The sequence below is a fragment of the Mobula birostris genome, chromosome 5 (assembly GCF_030028105.1).
Source record: "Mobula birostris isolate sMobBir1 chromosome 5, sMobBir1.hap1, whole genome shotgun sequence".
In the NCBI taxonomy this organism is placed as follows: domain Eukaryota; kingdom Metazoa; phylum Chordata; class Chondrichthyes; order Myliobatiformes; family Myliobatidae; genus Mobula; species Mobula birostris.
The window spans coordinates 12696016-12721413 of record NC_092374.1 but is presented as its reverse complement, the minus strand read 5'-3'; the positions used below and the strand labels follow the sequence as shown (position 1 = coordinate 12721413).

Genomic DNA, 25398 nt, shown 5'->3' with positions numbered 1-25398 from the left:
GGTGCCCTGGTTTCCTCCCACATCCTAAAGACGTGAGGGTTGGTAGGTTAATTAGCCACTGTAAGTTGTCCCTGGTATGGAGGTAAGTCCTCCAAGAGTTCCACAACCTTGTCATAGGTTTGGAGCAATGTGGGCTGGAGTCAGGGCTTTAGGCTTTGGCTCTTGGTAGTGTCACCTATGCTAAACAGGTCAAAGAGTAGAAGCAAACCACGAGTGGTCCACCACTCCTCCAGATTTGGGGATACAACTCAGGGCTAACAACTCTGACTGGTCAAAATAAAATTGCTACAGAAACAGCAATGAAGAATCTTCTATATCTGTGTGCAATAGCATGGACAGATAGAGAAGGACCTTCATTGCTGCCCTAAATGCCAGCAGCGTAATGGGTAGGTAGGTAAGAACTAGAATCCAGGAGAGAATAGGACCAGAGGGCATCTTAGAGTACAAGGACTTCCCTTTAGAACAGAGCTGAGGAGGAGTTTCTTTCATTAGACGTGGTGAATCTGTGGAATTCATTGCCACAGACCAAGTCTTTGGGTATATTTAAAGCTCAGGTTGAAAGGTTATTGATTAGTAAGGGCAGGGAGAAAGCAGGAGAATGAGGTTGAGAGGGATAATAAATCAGCCGTGATGGAATGGTAGAGCAGACTCGATGGGGCAAATGGCCTAATTCTGCTCCTACGTCTTCTGGTAGAATCCAGGGGAGCTGATGGGAATATAGGGAGAAGAAAATGGGATTGGTGTAAATGGTTAGCTGATGGTCAGTGCAGATATGGTTAGTTAGCTGATGTTAGCTGATGGTCAGTGCAAATATGATCAGTTAGCTGATGTTAGCTGATGGTCAGTGCAGATATGGTCAGTTAGCTGATGTTAGTTATGGTCAGTTAGCTGAAGTTAGCTGAAGTTAGCTGATGTTAGCTTATGGTCAGTGCAGATATGGTCAGTTAGCTGATGTTAGTTATGATCACTTCGCTGATGTTAGCTGATGGTCAATGCAGATATGGTCAGTTAGCTGATGTTAGCTGATGGTCAGTGCAGATATGTTGGACTGAAGAGTCTCCTTCCCTGTTAAATGACAAAATGATTCTAATCAGTACAACTTGACAAGACTGGGAATGGTTGAGAAATTATAAGTGGAGAGCTTCCAGTTTAGTGGGAGAGACCAGCTTCCTCTGCAATTGTTTAAAACAAAGCAAAAGCAACTTGGATTAATGTAGCATACTTAATGTAATGAAAATAACACTGAGGTGGTTCATAGCAGGGTTAACGAGCCAAATCTGAGCAAGAAATGTGAGATGTTCAGGGGACCTGAGGGTTGATCAGAAAGCTTAACTTTCAGGATTATTTTCAGAGAGGGTTGAGAGATGGAAGGGTTTCAGAGGGAGTTCCGGTGAGCTGAAAGCAGGGCTGCCAATGGTTGGACAACTAAGCTTAATGGTGACCAACAGAGTGGAACACACACACACATACAAGCGAGTCAAGAAGCATTTATGCAGGGAAATTAACATTTAACGTGTGGTTCTAAGACCTTCTATCATTGCTGGAAAGGAAGAGGGCAGAAACCAAAATAAGGAAGGTAGGTGGAGGGGGGAGGGAGAGGAGCATAAGCTGGTCGATGATAGGTGAACAACGTATACAAAATGGTGGAGGAACTCAGCAGGTCAGGCAGCAGATATGATGGGGGAATAATCAGCTGACTTTTAAGGCTGAAACCCATCATCAGGATTGGAAAGGAAGGGGGCAGAAGCCAGAATAAGAAGATGGGGGGGGGGGAGGCAAAGAAGTGAAACCAGGTGAAAGGGAAGGTGGGAGGGAGGAGGACACGGTGGATGAAGCAAGATGCAGGGAGGTGATAGGTGGAAGAGGCAAAGAGCTGAGGAAGATGGAATCTATTAGGAGAGGACAGTGGACCATGGAAGAAAGGGAATGAGGTAGGGAAACAGAGGCAGGTAATGGGCAGGTTGTGAGGGTGGGGAAGGGGGAAAAAGGGTGAGGGCATAACAAGAGTGAGGGAAAATCGGGGAGGGGGAGGAAAGAAAGGAAAACAGAGGGGAGTGGCTCCAGAAGTGGGAGAAATTTAACTTTGGGTTGGAGACTAAGAAGATGGAATATGAGACATTGCATCTGGCCTCAATATGGCAGTAGAAGAGGCTGTGGGCAGATACGCCAGTGTGGGAATGAAAGTAGAACTGAAATGGATATTCATTGGGACAGAACAGTTGCAGGGCTAGAGGAGATTGCAGAGAAGGGGAGGGGAAGTCCAGGATGGGATTTGGAAATGGGAATTTATGGATCATGGAACTACTTAATCAAGTGCCAGTGACATTTTTGGAGATGGGGGTCTGTCTCTGCAAGCACAGGGGAGATGGGCCAACAGGCGTGAGTGAAGTCATAGGCAGCAGAGGGCTGGAAGACCTCCAGTGCGGACAACTGAAGCTAGCTCAAGAGTGAGCGAAACTCAGCCGTCACAGAGGAGACATGCCTTTGAATTTCCTTTGTCTGAGAGACGGCAGTTCAGGGGATGCTTCAAGAAGAGCAGAACAATGGAATGGAAAATCTCATGTTGAAGTTGTATAAGATGTTGGTGAGGCCTACTTTGGAGTATTGGGTGCAGTTTCGGTCACCTACCTACAGGAAAGCTGCAAATAAGATTGAAAAAGAGCACAGACAATTGACAAGGATATTACCAGGACTTGAGGACCTGGGATATAGGGAAAAGTCCAATAAGTTAGGACTTTATGCCCGAGAATAAAGAAGTTTGATGGGACATTGGACAGAGATATACAAAATTACGAAGGTTAAATGCAAGCAGACTTTTTCCACTGAGAATGGGTACGACTAGAACTAGAGATCATGGGTTAAGAACAGAAGGTGAAATGTTTAAGGGGAACATGAGGGGAACTTCTTCACTCAGGGGGTGATGAGAGTGTGGAACAAGCTGCCAGTGGAAGTGGTGGTTGCAGCTTTGAATTGAACAATTAAGATAAATTTGGATAGGCACAGGAATGAGAGGGGTATGGAGGGTCTATGGTCAGGGATTACGCAGATGAATTATACAGCATGGGCTAGATGGGCCAAAGGGCCTGTTTCTATTCTGTAGTAGGCAATGACTCTATGATACTTGATGGTGTGCATTACTTTTTTGAAGGATTCGGAAATCTGGCGAGTCCTCTATTTCTGTTCCCTGCCTCTGCCATTGGACTTTGAGAGGAGGAGATCCCTTCACTCGACACTCCAGCACCACGACTTGACCCTCTGATGCAGTGACATCTTGCAAGACCTGCCACGAAACAAGAGCTATTATTAATGTCCAGCTTACTGCGGACTGCACCACAATGTGTGACCTCACTGTATTGATCTAAGGTCATTTCTTAATTAAACAATGCTGTGTATCCACTTGACCATGGGTTCATTGTCCATTCAGAAATCCTGAGCACCATCAAATTTCTGAATGGACAATGAAACCATGGACACTACCTCACTATTGTTTTTTGCTCTCTTTTTGCACTACATATTTAATTTTATATATACAGCGGATTCTAGTTAATTAGGTCACATTGGGACGAGCACATTTTGGCCCAAATAAGTGGCTGCCCAATTAGCCGAAGTTTCATGGAAATAGTTAAAAAGACAAATTGAGTAACAAATTATGTATTAAAATGAAATACACAACAAATTGGAACAAATTAAGTACTGAAGTACTTAAAAACTGTACATTAGTTCCTAATAGTTTTCAACAGAAGAATTCTTCCAGTGTACAGAATGAATAAACCGTCAAGAGGACCACAAACCTGTCGTGATTTGGAGGCTTGGTGGCTCAATGACCCGGAGAGCTATGTTGACTGGCGTCAGGGCTTTATGCTTTGGCTCTTGGTAGGGTCACCCACACCAAACAGGTCAAAGGGTAGGTACCAGACTACGAGTGGTCCACCGGTCCTCCAGGATTTGGGGATTCAGCTCAAGGCTAACAACCCCGACTGGTCAAATAAAACTTTATGGAAATAGCAACGAAGAATTCTTCTACATCTAATTGTGATGGTATTCCTGAACCTGTACTCAAGACTTGCATAGCTGATAGTACTGAAAACCGAGAGGAAGCTACAGCCAGGATGAAGCAAGCTCTGAACATTGCCAAGACCACGGCCAAGACCAAAAATGGATTCTGGAATGTAGGAACCATATACAACACTGACAAGCTAGCACAAATAACTGCAGAAATATATTGCTACAACCTGCACACACTGGGCATCAGTGAAAGCAGGTGGACAAGGTCTGACAGGCTAAAGGCAGCAACAACTGGTGAAACAATTTTATATGCAGGAAGGGAAGATCATGATGGAGTAGCTGTCATTTTGAAGCAAGGCACTGAGAAGTACTTGCTGGGGTAGAAACCAATAAAAAGAAGGCTGAAAGGGAAGCAAGTGACCGCGACTATGATCCAGTCAATGCTCCAACTAACGATAGTGACATTCAAGAAAACCATGTTATGACCTAAACACCAAAACGGGAAATAACAACTGACGCGGATTGGGTATGCATGAATGTGGAACGATGAATAACAATGGTGAAAGACTAATGGAATTCTGTGCCATGAACAATCTGGTCATAAGAGGTACCCTCTTTCTACACTGTGAAATCCACAAACTGACATGGTGCTCATGCAATGGACATGGCAAGAATTAGATTGACCATTTAAAGATTAATGGTATGTGGTGACGATCCTTGCAGGTGAATAAAGGTGAAGAGAAGAGCAGATACAGGAAGTGATCACCACATTGTAGCAGTGATGAAACTCAAGCTGAGAAGCACTGTGACCTGAACACATGTACAAAGACGCTTTGATGTCGAAAAGCTCAAGGACACCAGTGTGAGACCTGCCTTCATCATTCAGTTTAAGACTTGCAAGACTTTGACAAGGCTGTGTCAGTAGACAAGATTAACACAATGTGGAAACAGATCGCCTCAGTCATCAAAGAGAGCAGTGAGGTTTGTCTAGGATACAGAGCTAGAAGGAAGAACGAAGAATGGATACAGCAGGAAACATGGATAGCCTTAGAAGAAAGACAGAAAATTAAGAAAAAAGTGCTAAATGCAAGGTCAACATGACTTAAGGTGAAACTTCAACTAACATAAACTAAAGCTAACAAAAAAGTGAAGAGACTTGTAAGAAAGCATAAGAGAGTTTACAATGGAAGACTTTGCAATGGACACTGAAGCAGCTGCCAGTCAAGGTGACTAGGAAAATAAAAACAAGACTTCAAAATTGACACGCACAAAGTTCCAGGACAGATCCAATGGTTCAGTCAGAGATAAAAATGGTCTGCTTTTGGCAACTGAGGATGAACAAGAAGCATGATGGATAGAGTACTTCAGAGAATTACTGAATAGACCACCACCAGAGGAAGAGCCTGACATACAAGAGGCAGCAGAAGATGTAGACGTCAACACAGATCCGCCCAAGAAAGGAAAGATTGTTGCTGCAATTAAATAACAGAAGAACAGCAAAGCTCCAGAACATAACAATTTGAATGCCGATCTGTTCAAAGCTGAACCAAAATTTGCAGTAGCCATCCTGCATCCATAATCTGGGAACGGAGACAAGTACCCAAGGTTTGGACAAAGGGAGTTATTGTTAGGATCCCCCAAGAAAGGAGCGCTAAGTGATTGCAACAACTGGTGTGGCATTACACTTTTGTCAGTGCCCAGCAAGATTCTCCAACAGATTATAGATGCTGTCGATGTGTGCTTGAGGAAGGAGCAAGCTAGATTCTGGAAGAACAGAGACTGTGTCGACCACATCTTCACACTGAGAAACATCATAGAACAGTGCACAGAGTGGCAGGGACAACTGTTTGTGAATTTTGTGGACTTTTGTGGCTTTTGGTAGCATCCACAGGGAGAACCTCTGGCATATTCTCAGATCATACGGGATCCTTTCCAAAACTGTCCATTTTATCCAGAGTTTCTGTACTAATTTCACCTGTACAGTTGGGGACAGCAACTTGAGCTTTGAAGTCAAGACAGAAGTTAGGTAAGAGTGTGTGATGTCAGCGATATTGTTTAACCTGGTGATTGACTGGGTTATGAGGCAAACAACGAAAGACAAGCAGAAAGGCATTAGGTGGACTCTATTCTCTACTTTGAAAGACCTTGACTTTGTGGATGGCCTATCACATACACACCAGCACATAGAAACATAGAAAATAGGTGCAGGAGTAGGCCATTTGGCCCTTCGAGCCTGCAACGCCATTCAGTATGATCATGGCTGATCATCCAACTCAGAACCCTGTACCTGCCTTCCCCCCATGCCCCCTGATCCCTTTAGCCACAAGGGCCATATCTAACTCCCTCTTAATTATAGCCAATGAACTGGCCTCAACTGTTTCCTGTGGCAGAGAATTCCACAGATTCACCATTCTCTGTGTGAAGAAGTTTTTCCTAATCTCGGTCCTAAAAGACTTCCCCTTTATCCTCAAACTGTGACCCCTCGTTCTGGACTTCCCCAACATCGGGAACAATCTTCCTGCATCTAGCCTGTCCAATCCCTTTAGGATTTTATACGTTTCAATAAGATCCCCCCTCAATCTTCTAAATTCCAACGCGTATAAGCCTAGTCGATCCAGTCTTTCATCATATGAAAATCCTGCCATCCCAGGAATCAATCTGGTGAACCTTCTTTGTACTCCCTCTATGGCAAGAATGTCTTTCCTCAGATTAGGGGACCAAAACCGCACACAATACTCCAGGTGTGGTCTCACCAAGGCCTTGTACAACTACAGTAGTACCTCCCTGCTCCTGTGCTCGAATCCTCTTGCTATGAATGCCAGCATACCATTCGCCTTTTTCACCGCCTGCTGTACCTGCATGCCCACTTTCAATGACTGGTGTATAATGACACCCAGGTCTCGTTGCACCTCCCCTTTTCCTAATCGACCACCATTCAGATAATAATCTGTTTTCCTATTTTTGCCACCAAAGTGGATAACTTCACATTTATCCACATTAAATTGCATCTGCCATGAATTTGCCCACTCACCCAACCTATCCAAGTCACCCTGCATCCTCTTAGCATCCTCCTCACAGCTAACACTGCCACCCAGCTTCGTGTCATCCGCAAACTTGGAGATGCTGCATTTAATTCCCTCATCTAAGTCATTAATATATATTGTAAACAACTGGGGTCCCAGCACTGAGCCTTGCGGTACCCCACTAGTCACTGCCTGCCATTCTGAAAAGGTCCTGTTTATTCCCACTCTTTGCTTCCTGTCTGCCAACCAATTCTCTATCCACATCAATACCTTACCCCCAATACCATGTGCTTTAAGTTTGCACACTAATCTCCTATGTGGGACCTTGTCAAAAGCCTTTTGAAAATCCAAATGCAAGAGAAAACTCAGTGCCTGTGTACCTTTGGCAGACGAGTTGGACTCAGAGTCAGCTAGAGAAAGAATGAGACCATGACCCTCAATGTAGAAGCCCCTCTTTGTGTCCAGGCATACGGCTTCGACTTACCCAGCACTGGCAGGCTCACCTACCTGGGCAGCACCATTCGGCAGGATGGTGGGACCAAGTATGAAATTCAGTGCAGAGTCAGCAAAACTAGAAACGTCTTCAGATCATTAAGCCATATAAGAGGATCAACCAAGCACAGCGCCCACACAAAGGTGAAGCCATACCAGAGCCGTGTTCTGTCCACACTCTTGTATAGGTAGAATGCTGGCTCGTGACAGAGAGTGACCTTGCCAGGCTGCCACCATGAGCCTCTGGAAGATCCTCTGTAACTTCTGGCCAAGAAAGGTCTCTAACCATGCCCTACTCTCTCAGTGTCATCAAGAGAGCATGGCCACAATCATCATGAGGAAATGTTGAAGATAGATTGGGTACATGTCGACAGGAGAGACCAACTTCATCTTCAAGACAGCACCTCACCGGACCCCTGAAGGGTGGAGGAAACATGGAAGATCAAAAATAATTTGGCGCTGTAGTGTAGAGGCAGAAATGAGGACTCGGAACCACACCTGGGGTACAATAGAGAAGATGGCCAAGGACAAACAGAGATGGAGTACCTTCTTTGCTGCCCTAAAAGCCCTAAAAGTAACGGGCAGCAGGTAAGTAGGTAGGTACTGAACAAGATGAACGTAGACACCGAGTGCAGATAATGGACTGTCTTCATCCAATTCCATTAATGACTGCGTCCTCCAAATCTTCATTTTCATTGTAACATTCAAGGTGATTGTTGATACCTTCAAATTCTCTGTACTTTTGTTGAAGAAGTGAAATCGTTTCATTTTCAGTCCTGGCCATTTCTAGCATTTAAGCATGAATACTTAAAACCGCAGTGAGCAAAACAGTTCGGAATTGCCTATTGCTTATTTCTCACTGACTGTCAGTGACAATGATCACTGCTTTTTGAACGCAAACCCATGCAACTGACGCTATTTAAAAATGGTTTGCTCTAAACACAGTGTAGTGCCTAAAAGCCACGCAAATGCACAGGACTGACGCTAGTTAGAAGCTGTTTGCCAGCAGTCTTCTGGCTCCAATTAAGCAGCATAGTGTCCAAAAGAAACAAAAGGAATCATAGCTATTTTCTTGATTAGTTTTCTTCTTTAGGGTTGTCCCAAATTAGTGGCCGCCCTGATTAACTGATGGCCTGATTAACTGAAATCCACTGTATGTTTGTTTGTGTGTGTGTGTATAACACACACTAGGGATGGGCAATAATAAGTGCTGGCTTAGCTGGCCATACCCACGTCTCATAAATGAATAAATTAAAAAACATACATATATATTTTTAAAATGTTTTATTATGATTGCAATGTACTTCTGCTGCAAAACAACAAATTTCATGACATATGCCAGTGATATTAAATTTGATTCTGATTTTCATTCTGATTCTGACACAGTGGCACAGCTAGTTAAGCTGCTGACCCACCAGGGACGTGAATTTGATTCTGATGTCGGATCCTGTCTGTGTGCAGTTTGCTTGTTCTCCCTGTTGCTATGTGAGAGTCCTGGGGGTGCTCCAGTTTCCACCCATGTTCCGGAGATTTGCTGAGTCATGGGTTCACTGGTGCCCTTCCTTGTACGCACAGGGGTGAGGCAGGGGTGTGTACTAGCACCAGTGCTCTTTAACATCTTCCTCTTGTGTGTTACCAAGCTTCTCCACAACGAGATTGAAGACAGCAGCGGTGTGGCAGTGGACGACAGATTAGATGGCAACCTCTTTGACATCAGGAGGCTTCACGCAGCCAGCAAACTCCGTAGAGAGCGGGTCTTGGAGCTGCAGTACGCAGACAACTGTGCTCTGTGGCCCATACTCCGGAGGATCTTCAGACTGTCCTTGCTGTGGCGGTGAGAGCGTACAGCAGGATGGGGCCAACTGTCAATGCCACTAAGACAGAAGTGGTTTGCCAATGGAGTACCAGTGTCCCACCCACTCTACCTGCCTTCACTGTTGGTGATGAAAAGCTGTCAGTAGTGCCATCTTTCAAATATCTGGGGAGCATTCTCTCTGAGGATAGCAGCATTGACAACGACATCCAGAGCCGCATTAAACAGGCATCAGCTGCCTTTGGGAGACTTCGGCATAGAGTCTTTCAGAACAAGAGCCTTCGTCCCTCCGCAAAGGTCTCCGTATACCAAGTGGTCTGTGTTACCACCCTCTTTTATAGCTGTGAAGCTTGGGTAACCTATAGCCATCACATCAAGTCCTTGGAGCACTTCCACATAAGCTGGTGTGAGCGGGTGCCTCACACTGAAATACTTGTAAAGACCAACAGCGGGACTATTGAGGCCATGATCACCCAGCATCAGCTGCAGTGGCTGGGACACGTGATAAGGATGCCCCCATGTCGGCTACCCCGCAGAATGTTATATGGCCAGCTACATCATGGTCGACGCTCAGCTGGAAGGCCGAAGAAGCGCTATAATGATCGGATGAAGAATGCTTTAAGGAAGTGCAACATCAGACCCGAGGACCTAGAGGATGTTGCTGCTGACCGTACCACTTGGCGACAGCTGTGTAGGGACGGGGTTCATGTTCTGGAGATGGAAAGAACAACCAGAAGACAGCAGAAGAGAGCCAGGAGAAATGCAGCCATGGTTGCCACCACCACCACATATACATGTCCCACCTGCAATAGAGCTTGTGGGTCCAGGATAGGACTGTATAGTCACCAAAGATCTCACTGTTAAAGGAGCGGACGTCGTCATCGGATTTTGATGGACAATTGAAGAAGGTGACTGTACATTACACATAGTCAGTAGGTGCGTGGCAGAATCGAGAGGGAAGAAGGCATCTCATAGGAACCAGCCTCACCTCTAGGGACTCTGTCTACACTTCTCACTGCCTCAGTAAAGCAGCCAGCATAATCACAAACCACGCCCACCCCAGACATTCCCTTTCCCCTATCTCTCATCGGACAAAGGATGCAAAAGCCTGAAAGTATATTCTATCAGGCTGAAGGACAGCTTCTATCCCACTGTCATCAGACTTTTGAACAGACCTCCTGGACTCCTTGCCCCAAGAGCTACCTCGTTATGATCTTGCAATTTATTGCGAACCTGCACTTACTTTTTTGGTAGTTTTTACACTTTATTCTGCACTGTTCTTGTTCCACCTCAATGCACTGCATAATGACTTGATCTCAATAAACAGTATGCAAGCCAAGCTTTTCACTGTATGGACGATCATGTTCCCTGACCATGATTATTCTTGGCAAATTTTGGTTTGCCATTGCCTTCTTCTGGGCAGTGTCTTTACAAGACGGGTGACCCCAGCCATTACTCTTCAGAGATTGTCTGCCTGGCATTAGTGGTCGCATAACCAGGACTTGTGATATGCACCGGCTGTTCATACAACCATCCACCACCTGCTCCCATGGGTTCATGTGACCCTGATCGGGGGTGGGGGGCAGGGGAAGGCTAAGCAGGTGCTATACCTTGGCCAAGGGAGACCTGCAGGCTAGTGGAGAGAAGGAGCACCTTACACCTCCTTTGGTAGAGATGTAATCGGTAAATGTGACAAAAATAAACCGATTCCAATACCAATACCAAAGTACAGTGAAAAACTTTGTTCAGTGAATAAATAATCCTTCATGCATCCAGATAGTAACACAAACAGGAGAAAATCTACAGATGCTGGAAATCCAGAGCAACACACACAGAATGCTGGAGGAACTCAGCAGGTCAGGCAGCATCTGTGGAAAAGAGTTATTTTGGGCCGAGACCCCTTATTGGGACTGGAAAGGAAAGGCCGAAGTCAGGGTAAGGAGGTGGGGGGAGGGGAGGAAGAGGTACATGGTGGTAGGTGATAGGTGAAACTGGGAGAGGAGGAGGGGGTGAAGTAAAGCATGAGGAAGTTGACTAGTGGAAGCAATAAAGGGCTGGAGAAGGGTGGATCTGGTAGGAGAGGAGAGCAGGCTACGGGAGAAAGAGAAGAAGGAGGAGCACCCAAGGGAAGTGATGGGCAGGTAAGGAGATAAGGTGAGAGAGGGAAACAGGAATGGGGAACGGTGTAGGAGAGGGTGCAGGTGGCCAATTGCCGAAAGTTCGGGAAATCGATGTTCGTGCCATCAGGTTGGAGGCTACTGAGATGGAACGTAAGGTGTTGCTCTTGTGACGAGAATACACAATAGATTAAGATGTAGCTGTCCTGTGCTGGCACCGGTGGGATCAGCAGTTGGTCTGCCACCTGTCTTCAGGAGAGAGAGAGATAAGGAAAACAATGGAGCAGCATTTGGAGATGTTAATGAAGGGACGGGAGAGAGTAACGGAAGGAGAGCTGTCAAGATCGGCTCCCCCTTTGAACCCTGAACTGTTTGAAGTGATGGACAGGCGATACCCCAGTAGGGGGATAAAAAGGGACAGGTTCGCTAAGGCAGGACACACACGACACCCGGGGTAACGAGACTCTGGAAGCGGTGCGTCTCCCACAAGTCGGTGGGAAGTTTTGGACGGCTGGTCGCGGGACTAGCCATAGACGCACAGGGTGGCAAGGCACGATCGGCGGGAACCTGGTGTGTGTCCACCCTTGCCTGGGTGCCAGGTTCACCGCAGAGAGACGATCGTATCTGGAAACGGAGGGGTCACAGTCGGTGACCTCAGATGACATCACAAAGGGCTCGCCCGAAAGCTGACTGCGAAGGCCTGTGTGGAAGCCGTTTGAATATTCATTCGTTTTGCTCTCTCTCTCCGTCCCCCCACTGTCCATCGCCACGGCAGCGATTACTGCGAACTGAACTGAACTAAATTGAACTGAACTTTGCGTCACTTTGAAACTGGTCATTTACCCCCAGACAACGATAGAGCTTGATTGATCCTGTTATCTTAATTCTGTGTACATGTATGTTTATCATTGCTGAACTGTTGCATTCATTATCCTTTTGATTAGAGTACTGTGTTGCTTGTTTCTTTAATAAAACTTTCTTAGTTCTAGTAATCCAGACTCCAACTGAGTGATCCATTTCTGCTGGTTTGGCAATCCAGCTACGGGGTACATAACACTCTTCTAACCTGAGTGTGGTCTCATCGCTGCCATAGAGGAGGCCACGGACTAACATGTCAGAATGGGAATGGGAAGTAGAATTGAAATGGGTGGCCACCGGGAGATCCCGCTTTTTGTGGTGGATGGAGCAAAGATGCTTATCAAACCATTCTCCCGATTTACGTTGGGTCTCACCGATATACAGGAGGTCACACTGGGAGCACTGGATACAGAAGATGACCCCAACAGACTTGCAGGTGAAGTGTCGCCCCACCTGGAAGGACTGTTTCCTGTTTCCCATTGATGCTGCCTGGCCTGCTGAGTTCCTCTAGCATCTTGTCTGTGTTGCATCTAGATTGAATGCTTTTTATAGAGCATCAGTAAAAACTGGCAAGAGCCAACGGGGACGTGTCGAGTTTCTTTGGCCTCCCCTCCTCGGGAAATAGAAGTGTTGGTGAGCTTTCTTGGTGATGCCATCAATGTGGTTGGACCAGTTCAGGCTAACTTAACCATGTAGTTATTGTGGTTTGATGGTTAGAGTAGTTAGTTGGTTACTTAACCTTGTAATTGCTGTAGTTGGGTGTTACTTAAACTGTAGTTATTGTAGTTAAATGTTTACTGTAGTTAGATGCTAGAGTATCACTGGACTAGCCTACCCACCATCGAGTACATATATAAAGAAAGGTGCTGGAAAAAGGGGCAGTTACATCATGAGGGATCCCACCCACCCTGCTCATGGACTGTTTGTTCCACTCCCATCAGACAGGAGGCTATGTAGCATCCACTCCAGGTCCACCAGACTCAAAAACAGTTACTTTCCCCAAGCAGTAAGGCTAATCAACACCTCCACCTACTAACCCACCCCTGCAGACCCCCCACCACCACTACTTTATCATTTCCTGCCGGCACTTATGACCATACAATCAATCTATATATATTTATGTTTACTGTGATTGTTTTTACTATTATTGTGTTTTTATCTTATTGTGCTTTTTTGGTGCTGCATCAGACCCAGAGTAACAATTATTTCATTCTTCTTCACACTTGCCTACTGGAAATGACATTAAACAACTTTGAATTCTAATTCAACCCCGTAATTATTGTAGTCAGATGTGTTTAGCAGTTAGAAGCTTACTTAACCACTGTAACCATCTAACTGCAATAACAGCATCTACCTCAATAACTATAGATTAAATAGCATTTGATTACAGGTTAGAGTGGGTCCTTTGCTGATTCACAGAGTGAATGAGTAACCAAGGGAAGCAGAAGGGAATGTGAACACATCTGCAACAGTGAATGGTACTGTATATGGGCACGACGCCAAGGCAGGAACTAACACCCTACCCTGGAATCCGAGCTGAAAACAATGGAGGGATTGTTCCGGAACCGCCAGGGAAATTCTGCGGAAGTAACACGTGGTTTTTGTGTGTCTGCATTCTCCAGCCTAAATCCTCCTCAGCTTTGTGAACTGCCTGCCTCATAACCTCAACAGTCGTCCCACACTGGCCGGTGACATGTACGATCGGCAGTGATCGAAGAGGCTCTCTGGATTCCCTCAGGGGCTGGAAATAAAAGACTGTCTTCCCGTTTCTGGAAATGGATCTAGGATCTGAAATATTAACTAAGTCCTGAACTATAGTCAGCATCACCCTCTTCTTAAAACCCCGTCTTCCTAAGCTAGGTCAGGTGCAGCAGTCTCTCCCTAGGCTGCATCACCAAAGGGACTCTCCATTCTCTTCCTCTCTATCTCTTTGTGAGTTTGCTCTCTCTCTGGCTTTCCGCTGCCAACCTTCTCACTGACTTTCCCATTCTCTTTTCCTCATTCCCTACTTTCTCCTCTTCTGCACTCTATACGGGCAGCACGGTAGCACGGTGCTCAGCACAACGCTTTACAGTACCAGCGACTCGGGTTCACTTCCCACCGCTGCCTAGAGGGAGTTTGTACGTTCTTCCTGTGACCGCGTCGGTTTTCTCCAGATGCTCTGGTTTCCTCCCACAGTATAAGGACGTACTGGTTAGTAGGATAATTGCTCGTTGTAAATTGTCCCCTGATTAGGCTAACATTCAATCAGGGGAATGCTGGGCGGTGTGGCTCAAAGGAAGGGCCTACTTTGCACTGTATCTCAATAAATAAATAAACCTCCTTTATTGATCCCTATCTCTATCACGTCTCTTTTACTATACTTCACTGCGAGTTTGAGGTTTGAGGAGGAATGTCGCCAAAGATTCGAACAAAATTCTACAGATGTACCATTCTTGTTGGTTGCATCACGTCCTGGTACGGAGACTCAGACGCCTAAGATCCAAAGTGGCTACAGAGAGTCATAGACGCAGCCAACTCCATCACAGGCACAATCCACCCCACATTGAGGACAACTTCTAAAGACAGTGCCTCAAGAAGGAGGCATCCATCATAAAGGATCCTAAAATCCATGTAGGCAATATCCACTGCCTTGTCTTCATCAACTTTCCTGGTAACTTCCTCAAAAAATTCTATAAGATTGGTTAGCCACGACCTACCACACACAAACCATGTAGACTATCAGTCTCTGTTTATCCAAATACTTATGAATCCGTGTCCTTTGGATATCTTCCAATAAAATACGCACTACTGATGTCAGGCTCATTGGCCTATAATGTCCTGGTTTATTCTTTTAGCCTTTCGTAAACAGAGCAATATTAGCCATCCTGCAATACTCCAGCACCTCGCATGTGGCTAAGAGTGTTTTAAATATCTCTGCCCTCTTGTCAGGTCCTGGTCATTTATCCAACCTTATTTGCCTTAAGACAGACAGCACCTTCTCCTCTGTAGTCTGTATACAGTCCATGATCTCACTGCTGCTCTGCCTCACTTCTGTAGACTCTGTGTTCAACCCCTGAGTAAATACAGATGTAAAAACACCCATTTAAGATCTCCCCCATCTCTTTCGGCTTTATGCACAGATTACCACTATGATTTTCCACAGGACCAATTTTAACCCTTGCAATCCTTTTGCTCCCAGCATTTCTGTAGAAACCCTTAGGATTCTCCTTCACCTTATCTGCTTGAGTAACCTCATGCTTTCTTTTTGCCCTCCTGATTTCCTTAAGTGTTGTCTTGCATTTCTTATACTTTACAAGTATCTCATTAGTTCCTTCCTGTCTAACCCTGCTGTACACTTCCTTCTTTTTCTTAACCAGGGCACAATATTTCTTGAAAACCTACGTTCCATAAAATTGTTGTCCTTGCCTCTTATTCTTACAGGAACATACAAACTCCGTACTCTCAAAATCTCACTTTTGTAGGCCTCCCACTTACCTAGTACTCCTTTGCCAGAAAACAACCTATCCTAATTCACATTTTAGATTATGAAGACACTCAGTCCTCTTTTATTGTCATTTAGTAATGCATGCATTAAGAAATGACACAATATTTGCCAGATCCTTTCTGATACCATCAAAATCAGCCTTTCTCCAGTTTATAATCTCAACTCAAGGACCAGCCCTATCCTTCTCCATAATTACCTTGAAACTAATGGAATTGTGATCAGTAGATGCAAGGGGTTCTCCAACACAAATCTCTGTCATATGCCCTCTCTCATTCCCTAATAGGAGATCCAGTGTGGCACACTCTCGAGTTGAGGCATCTACGTAATCATTAAGAAAACATTCTTGAACACATTTGGCAAACTCTTTCCCATCTAGCCTTTTTACAGTATGAAAATCCTAGCCAATACATGGAAAGTTAAAATCACCTACTATCACAACCCTGAGAAAATCTGCCAATGCTGGAAATCCAAACATCATAAGCAGAGTGCTGAAGGAACTCAGCAGGCCAGGCAGCATCTATGGAAAAGAGTAAGTGGTCGAGGCTTTGGGCCCAGACCCTTTATTAGGACTGAATCAATAACCTGATGAAGGGTCTCAGCTTGAAACATCAGCTGTTTCTTGTAACAGTCTGCAATCTGCCTACAATTCGCTCCTCTAAATCCCACAGATTGTTAGGTGGTCTGTAATATAATCCCATTAACATGGTCACACCTTTCTTATTCCTCAATTCTCCCCATAAAGCCTCACAAGATGAGCTCTCCAGCCTGTCGTGTCTGTGCACTGCCATGATATCTTCTCTGACTAGTAACACAATCCCTCCTGCTCTATCATGTCTAAAACAATGAAACCCTGGAATATTGAGTTGCCCGTCCTGCTCCTGCAACCAAGTCTCACTAATGGCTACAATGTCATCATTCTACCTGTTGATCCAGGGCTGAATCTCATCTGCCTTTCCTTGAATTGAAATGTACACAGCTCAGAACATTATTCCTTGTATGTTCAACCTTTTGATCTTGACTTTGCATGTGAGCTTAACAACATATTTTTCCCATAACCACTCTGTTTTCCATCCTCCTGCAACTCCAGTTTAAACCCCACCCACACCCCCATGCAGCACTTGCAAATCTTTCCACAAGGATTTTAGCTTCCCTTCAGTTCAGGTGCAAACTGTACCATCTGATCAGGTCCACCTTCCCTGGAAGAGAGCCCAGTTATCCAAAAATATGAAGCCCTCCCTTCTACGTCAATTCCTTCGCCACATGTTAAACTGTATGACCTTCCTATCTCTTGCCTCACTAGCATGTGGCACATGTAGCAATCCTGAGATCACAACCCTAGGGTCCTGTCCTTTAAATTAGCATCTAACTCCTTGAGCTCACTTTTCAGGACCTTGTCACCCTTCCTACACGGGAGGAAGGAAGGAAGAAAGATTAAATGAAAAAAATCTAACTATAGCCTCTGCCTCTCCTCACTGAAGTCTCTATGAACCAAATCCTGAATTCCTCACTCTAACACTGGTCCATTCACACAATGGCTTCTCCACTTAAACCTAACTTCTTTTTATTAACCCTTGCCAAGTGATTGATTCTGCACAATCCAATGTCTCCAAGGGAACTATGGCACACAGAATTAAAAAAATGTTTATGGTCTTATGGTAATTTTTATGTCTTACTGCTGCTACAAATCAACAAATTAGTGATAATAAACTTGGTTCCGTATTGACCCTTCAGTCTTGTTCATTCACTATCACAAGACATGCCCCAAGCTCAGTCTCAATGGATGAAGAACAGTCATTGGCTGACAGCTGTAGTAAAGAACGTCATTGATCAATTCTCCCCACCTCTGATGATGCTGGTAAACCAATCCCCAATCTACTTAGAGCTACTTGCCCTCAACTTTGGTTAGGCTGTTCTTTACAAATGGAAATTGATTCTAAAAGACTGACCTTTGTAAAGACTGGAGAGGAGATTCCATCCTGGACTGATAGGCAAGGTGTAGGACTTTGGATCTTAAAAGAGAAAAGGAAAGGAATAGTTAAGACCGATTGTTATTACCCAAGCCAAATTCAGCAGTTTTTTTTAAAAAGGGTATGATCCCCCATAACCGCGTGGGTTTCCTCTGGGCGCTACAGTTTCCTCCCACAGTCATTGTAAGTTATCCCGTGATTAGGCTGGGATTCAACTGGGGGATCGCTGGGTGGCGCGGCTCGAAGGGGAGGAAGGACCCTATTCTGCGCAGTATTGCAATAAGCAAATAAGATAAACAAGCCACATTGACAGACAATGTTGTGACATACTTTGGAGGTACTGTCAAGACATAATATGACATCATGGGAAGAAGGAGAGATGCTGCCCCACAGATTCAATGACCTGGGCTTGATCCTGTGTGCAGTTTGCAAGTTCAAGATTCAAGATTATTTATCACGTGCAGATACAAACATAGGGTGAAATGTATCATTTGAGTTAACAACCAACACAACCTCCTGTTTCCCAAAGATGTGCAGATTGGAGAGTTAATTGGCTGATGTAAGCTGCCCCAATGTGTGGGCGAGTGATAAGCCCTTTGGGGGAGAAAACCTTAGTCTGGACTTTTCGTCCTGATCTGAAATGTTGACTGTCCACTTCTTTCCACAGATGCTGCCTAAACTGTTGAGTTCCTCTGGCACTTTGTCTTTTTTACTCCAGATTCCAGCATCTTCAGTCTCTGGTGTATCCAGGGTAGATACTGAGTGATCATAATTCCAGTCTCTGGTAGATCCAGGGTAGACACTGTGATCATAATTCCAGTCTCTGGTAGATCCAGGGTAGATACTGTAATCATAAATTCCAGTCTCTGGTAGATACTGAGATGTTTCACTAGAGGGAGAGTCTTGGACGAGGAGACAAGGTTAAGGGCTGGTTGTTTAAAACCAAAGTGTAGGGGAACTCTTCCCACAGAACAACAAACTTCACATTATATAAGATGGTGATAATAAACCTGGTTTGGGTTTAGAGCCACAGTAATGCAGTGGTCAGCAGAATGCTTTACAGCGACACTGATTACCAATCAGGTTTAATTCCCACTGCTGTCAGTAAGGTGCTTGTGTGTTCTCCCCGTGACCAAGTGGGTTTCCTCCGGGTGCTCCAATTTCCTCCTGCATTTCAAAAACGTTAGGGTTAGGGTTAGGGTTAGCAAGTTGTGGGCATGCTATGTTGGCACCGGAAGCATGGCGACACTCATGCGCTGCCCTTAGCACAATCCTCGGCCTGTGTTAGTCGTTGCTGCATTTTGTTGTACGTTTCCTGATGAAGGGTTTTGGCCTGAAATGTCGACTGTACTGTACGTTCCCTTCCACAGATTCTGCCTGGTGTGCTATGTTCCTCCTTCATTTTGTGTGTGCTTCATTGTGTGTTTTGATGTTTTGAAGTACAATGAGAAATAAAGCTGATCTCTAATCCCTTATCTCCTAAAGGGTGGTGGAAGCTAGATCACTAGAGAGGAGGGAGATAAGTCTGTGAAGGATCATGTCATCAACGCCTGGAGCGGGGGGGAGGGGGGGATCCGAAACAGAAGAGGTGAGGCCAGGGTCAGATCAGCTCTGACCATATTGAATGGCAGGGCAGGCTTGAGGAGCCAAATAGTCTACTCCTGCTGCTCTCTTCTCCTGTTCTTACAGCTTCAGAGCCAATGGAAGATCTCCCTGAAGTTGGGCCTCTTCACGTTAAGTCATGCCAGGTTTAATGAGGAATTCATATTGAGAAACAGCTGCAACTATTGGAAGGTCAGTGTTGTGTATTTAATATTTCAATAATATTGTTGGATTAAGCATTCTGTTATTCCTCTCCATGCCTTGTGGCACATCGGACGGCAACCTTGTCATTTTTTTTTGCATTTTGTCTATTTTTTACGAGGCCGAGTTGCCAGCTCCACACTCAGCCCAGAACGGATGGAGAGTGAGCAAGGGGCCAGCCCAGTTCAAACCTGGGACCGTTCACCACACCTCAAAGTCTGGTTCTGATGCCACTTCACCACCAGCCAGGTTAAGCATTCTTTGTTTGATTAAATAATTCTTTGTGGGTTCCATGCCATAGTATATGAATGACATACTTGTGCACCTTGCTTAAAGTAAAAATGAAGTTAGACTTGCATTGCTGGCTGCCTTCTTTCCTTTCAATTAGATTTGAGTTCTGGAATTATAAAACATAACAGCCAGTACCCACAGGGCACTGATTGAGGAGAACCTCACAGTGAGGGTGGGTGAAGATGTTTGATGGTGCGAGGTGTAATCTATACTGCATTGCCTGAAGGAAGAGTGGAAGCAGGTTCAACAGGAACTTTCAGGAAAGAAATGGGCATCTGAACTGACTGCCATGTTAATGTTCAATGAGATGGGAGTTATCTGATTTTTGAATGCTGCATTGGAGATTCTGTCTACACAACAGGGTATGAGAGATCCTCCCTTAACCAATAAATTGAGGGGTTCAAATTGAACCAAGGATATTTGGCATACCAAGACAAGAAAGAATGCAAATGAAGGATACAAGGCACACACTATGGAACAATGAAGGATACAAGGCACACACTATTGGGCAATGAAGGATACAAGGCACATGTTATTGGACAATGAAGGATACAAGGCACATGCTATTGGACAATGAAAGATACAAAGCACAAACTATTGGACAATGAAGGATACAAGGCACACACTATTGGACAATGAAGGATACAAGGCACATGCTATTGGACAATGAAAGATACAAGGCACAAACTATTGGACAATGAAGGATACAAGGCATACACTATTGGACAATGAAGGATACAAGGCACAAACTATTGGACAATGAAGGATACAAGGCATACACTATTGGACAATGAAGGATATACAGGGCACATGCTATTGGACAATGAAAGATACAAGGCACACACTATTGGACAATGAAGGATACAAGGCATACACTATTGGACAATTACTTTACTAACTGAGGTTTCATTAACCAATTAATTTCTAGTTTTAATTGGTTATTAACACCTGGAATATGTATTATGATTGGTACTTACATATACAAAAGATGGAATTCAAAAGGCCATAAGTCCATAAAACCATGAGAGAAAGCAGCAGAAATGGGCCATTCAGCTCATTGAGTCTTTTCCGCCATTCCATCGTGGCCGATGTATTATTCCTCTCAACCCCATTCCCCTGCCTTCTCCCTGTAACCTTTGAATCTCTTAATAATCATTAACCTATCAACCTTCACTTTTTTTGGCATCCACAGCCAGCTATGGCAATGAATTGTGAATTGTAAATCTGTGAATCACACAGATTCATCACCTTCTAGCTAAAGAGATTTCTCCTCACTCCCAATCTAAAGGAACGTCCTTCTATTCTGAGGCTGCGTCCTCTGGCCTTAGACCTCCCCACTCTATCTAGACATTTCTAAAAGTGCACAAGGTTTCTGTTAGACCAATATCTGCATCCATCTAGTCAGTGTCTGTGTTAAAAAATAATATTTATTTGTTCAAACCTTAGAATAATTTGGTGACAGCGGTCAAACAATTCTCCTTGTGCACAAGTAAGAAAGTGTAATTGAGGAATGAGTGCAAGTTGTCAGAGTCATGTTAACCCACGGTGACAAACGTACCTGGGGTGCCGGGATGGATATAGACTGAACCAGAGTGGAGCGGACCTGCTGTACGTCAGGGGCACCCGCTGCCTTCTTAGAGTGGGGTGATCCTATCGTCAGGGACACCGAGGTCGTCTTCTTCTGTGCCCTTGTAACCGGGAAGGGAAAGGAAAGAGAAAATGCACACAAATTACAGACAACTGGGGACAACCAGACAATTATGGGCGCCAAAGTAGCGGAGCAGATAACACGGTGCTATTACTGCCTGGGGCATCGGGGGTCAGAGTTCAATTCCGGAGCTATCGGTAGGAAGTTTGTACGTCCTTCCTGCGAGCATGTGGATTTCTTCTGGGTGCTCCAGTTTCCTCTCACAGCTCAAGGTACCTACTGGTTAGTAGGTTAATTGGTGATTGTAAATTGACTAGTGTTAAATCGGTGGGTTGCTGGGCGGAGCGGCTCGTTGAGCCACAAGGGCCTGTTCCGTGCTGCATCTCTAAATAATTACCGGTGACCCCTGTTTCCATCCAGGGGGTCAGTGTGGACATGGTGGAAGATTACAAATACCTGGGGATACGAATTGACAATAAACTGGACTGGTCAAAGAACACTGAGGCTGTCTACAAGAAGGATCAGAGCCGTCTCTATTTCCTGAGGAGATTGAGGTCCTTTAACGTCTGCCGGACGATGCTGAGGATGTTCTACAAATCTGTGGTGCCCAGTGCTATCATGTTTGCTGTTGTGTGCTGGGGCAGCAGGCTGAGGGCAGCAGACACCAACAGAATCAACAAACTTATTCGTAAGACCAGTGATGTTGTGGGGATGGAACTGGACTCTCTGACGGTGGTGTCTGAAAAGAGGATGCTGTCCAAGTTGCATGCCATCTTGGTCAATGTTTCCCATCCACTACATAAAGTACTGGTTGGGCACAGGAGTACATTCAGCCAGAGACTCATTCCACCAAGATGCAGCACAGAGTGTCATAGGAAGTCATTCCTGCCTGTGGCCATCAAACTTTACAACTCCTCCCTTGGAGGGTCAGACACCCTGAGCCAATAGGCTGGTCCTGCACTTATTTCATAATTTCCTGGCATAACTTACATATTACTATTTAACTATTTATGGTTCTATTACTACTTATTATTTATGGTGCAACTGTAACGAAAACCAATTTCCCCCGGGATCAATAAAGTATGACTATGACTATGACTAATTAAAAAATTACAGCTGCATTGACAGGTACAGCATGCCAAGCCACACCTGTGCAATTTCGTTGTCTAAATCCTGCCTACACTACAGTGGGCACATCTTCATCAGCAGTGTTTGAAGAAAGCGATTCACCAATAGCTCCTCAACGGAAGTTATGGATGGGAAAGAACTGCTGGCCATTCTGATGAGGCCCATAGCCTGAAAATGGTGTTGTGATCTGGACAAAGCTGGAATCCCAATAATATAATTGTATGCACGAGCTTGAATCACTGTAATGGCAAAGCCTTGTTCCCGAACACCGATACACAAAACACAGGGGCAGGATTGGCGTTCCTGCTCCCTGTAACCCTCCTTCACAGCGGAACAGAATTCCTTCTCTAACAACAAATGCTTTGCTGAAAGAACTCAGTGGGTCGAGCAGCATCAGGAATGCTACGGGTTTTGACGATCCCTTTCCTCCCCAAAGAAGCTGCTTGACCTGCTGAGTTCCACCAGCAGACTGCGTCTTGCTCCAGACTCTAGCTTCTGCAGTCTCTTGTGTCTCCAGCATTCCTCCTGTACTCCTCCCATCTCTTACAGATCTTCTGAAAACAAACCTATAGGAACTCAGCAGGATGAACAGCATCTGAGGGGATGAGGAATTGTTGGCCTGCAGCAGGGTCTCAGCCTAGTACGTTGACATTTCTTCTGTCCTCCACGTTTGCTGTTTGACCTGCTGAGTTCCTTCAGCAGTTTGTTTTTCTACTGGCACTGCTGTGTGTTCTTTGCCACTGAATCTGGGAAATTGGATTTGGGAACAAAATCATTTGCAATTGCTTTCCGGACATAGAAAACCTTTGGCTTACACGCTGTAGCATTTGTGTCCACTGTGAAGTTGCACTGGGCATCTCCTGTTGTGGTTGACACCAGCTCTGGGGTCACTCTACCTTTGCATGTCATGTGATGCTATTACCTGTCAATCATCAGGCTCCTGAACCAATATGGATAACTTCACTCACCTCAACACTGAACTGATTACACAGTCTTTGGATTCACTTTCAAGGGCTTTACAACTTTTGTTCTCAATATTCTTATACTTCTTATTTATCTATTATTATTACTTGTATGTTCTTCCTGTATTTGCACAATTTGTTGCCTTTTGTACATTGCTTTTTTGTCCATCTTTGTGCATACTTTTTCATTGCTTCTATTGTTTCTTTATATTTATTGTGAATGCCTGCAAAAATAAATCTCAGGGTGGTGACTTTGATGATAAATTAACTTTGAACTTTGATATCACTAACATACATTTCTGGTGTTTCTGACCCTCCAAGAGAAACTGAGTCAAAAGCACAGTACCTGTGAGGCTGCACTGAGGCTCATGGCTTCTGCCTCACAGCACATGGATTAAATTATGACTTCCATTGCTGTCTGTGTGGAATCTGCATACTCTCCCCTCCCCTCTTCTTCTGTTCTCCACTCTGGCCTTTTACCTCTTCTCACCTGCCTATCACCTCCCCCTGGTCCCCTCCTCCTTCCCTTTCTCCTAAGGTCCACTCTCCTCTCCAGCCCTCTATCTTTCCTACCCACTTGGCATACCTATCGCCTTCCAGCTATCCTCCTCCCCCTCCCCTCACGTTTTTATTCTGGCGTCTTCCCCCTTCCTTTCCAGTCCTGGAGACAAGTCTCGGCCCCAAACATTGACTGTTTATTCATTTTCATAGATGCTGCCAGACCTGCTGAGTTCCTCCAGCATTTTGTGTGTGTTGCTAAGGGAATTCAGTTTGTCCCGCAGTGACTCTCAATAATTTTTAAGCAGGCACTATAGAGTGCATCTTTCCTGAATGTATCATGGTTTAGGACTGCAACTGTTTTGCCCAAGGCTGCAAAACCCTGCAGAGAGTGGTGAACACAGCCCAGTCCATCTTGAAAACCAACCTCCTCTCCATTGACTACACTTCTTGCTGCCTTGGGAAAGCAGTTAACATATTCAAACACCTTCCCCATCTCAGTCATCTCTCTTCTCCTCCCCCACCTTCTATCAGGCAGAAAATACAAAATCTTGAAAGGACGCACCACTGGGCAGAGAGAGAGCTTCTAACCGCTGTTATAAGATATTCCAACGGACCTCTTGCATGATAAATATGAACTCTTGATCTCTTGATCTCTCAGTCAACCTTGCCGTGGCCCTTGCACCCTACTGTCTGAAAGTTTTTGGCCTTTCACACTACCTCATTATGATCCTGTAGCTTTTACACTTCATTGTGCATTGTCATTGTTTAAATTTAATGTAGAATGACTTAATCTGGGTTTACAATATACAAGACGGGCTTTTCACTTTGTCTTGGTGCAGGTGACAACAAAAAGCCAATATCAATACCTGCAACTGCTCTGCACATTCTCTGTAACTGTAACACTCTATTCTGCACCCTGTTATTGCATTGGTACTGTATCGCTGGAGTTATTTTTTATTTCAAGGTAAAACGCAGAACAGGCCCCTCTTACCAACAAGCTGCAGCACCCAGCAAACACCTACTTGACCCTAGCCAAGTTACAGTGCAATTTACAATGACCAACTAACCTACCAACCAGTACGTCTTTGGACTGTGGGAGGGACCCAGAAAGACCAACACAATCATAGGGAGACCATACAATCTCCTTACAGACAGGGCGGAATCAAACTGTGAACTCTAGCATTGTAGTGCCCATATGTTTGGAATAATCTGATTTTTTATGTACCTGGTATCTTCTCTGTGCTATATGTGCCTTATGCCGCGTGTGACTGTTGGTATCATGTTTTGCACCTTAGCGCTGGAA

General features: G+C 44.9%; 1 protein-coding gene across 3 annotated transcripts in view; it reads right to left on the bottom strand.

Annotated features, from left to right (window-relative positions):
* The window catches only part of palld (palladin, cytoskeletal associated protein), a 446071-nt gene that overhangs the window by 198907 nt on the left and 221766 nt on the right, over positions 1 to 25398 (bottom strand). For all 3 annotated transcript variants that reach the window (XM_072257627.1, XM_072257625.1, XM_072257626.1), the window contains exons 5-7: positions 21415 to 21544; positions 17742 to 17804; positions 3139 to 3280 (exon numbers count right to left, since the gene is read on the bottom strand). In XM_072257627.1, coding sequence (XP_072113728.1) covers positions 3139 to 3280; positions 17742 to 17804; positions 21415 to 21544 — 335 coding nt within the window. The remainder of the gene's footprint in view (positions 1 to 3138; positions 3281 to 17741; positions 17805 to 21414; positions 21545 to 25398) is intronic.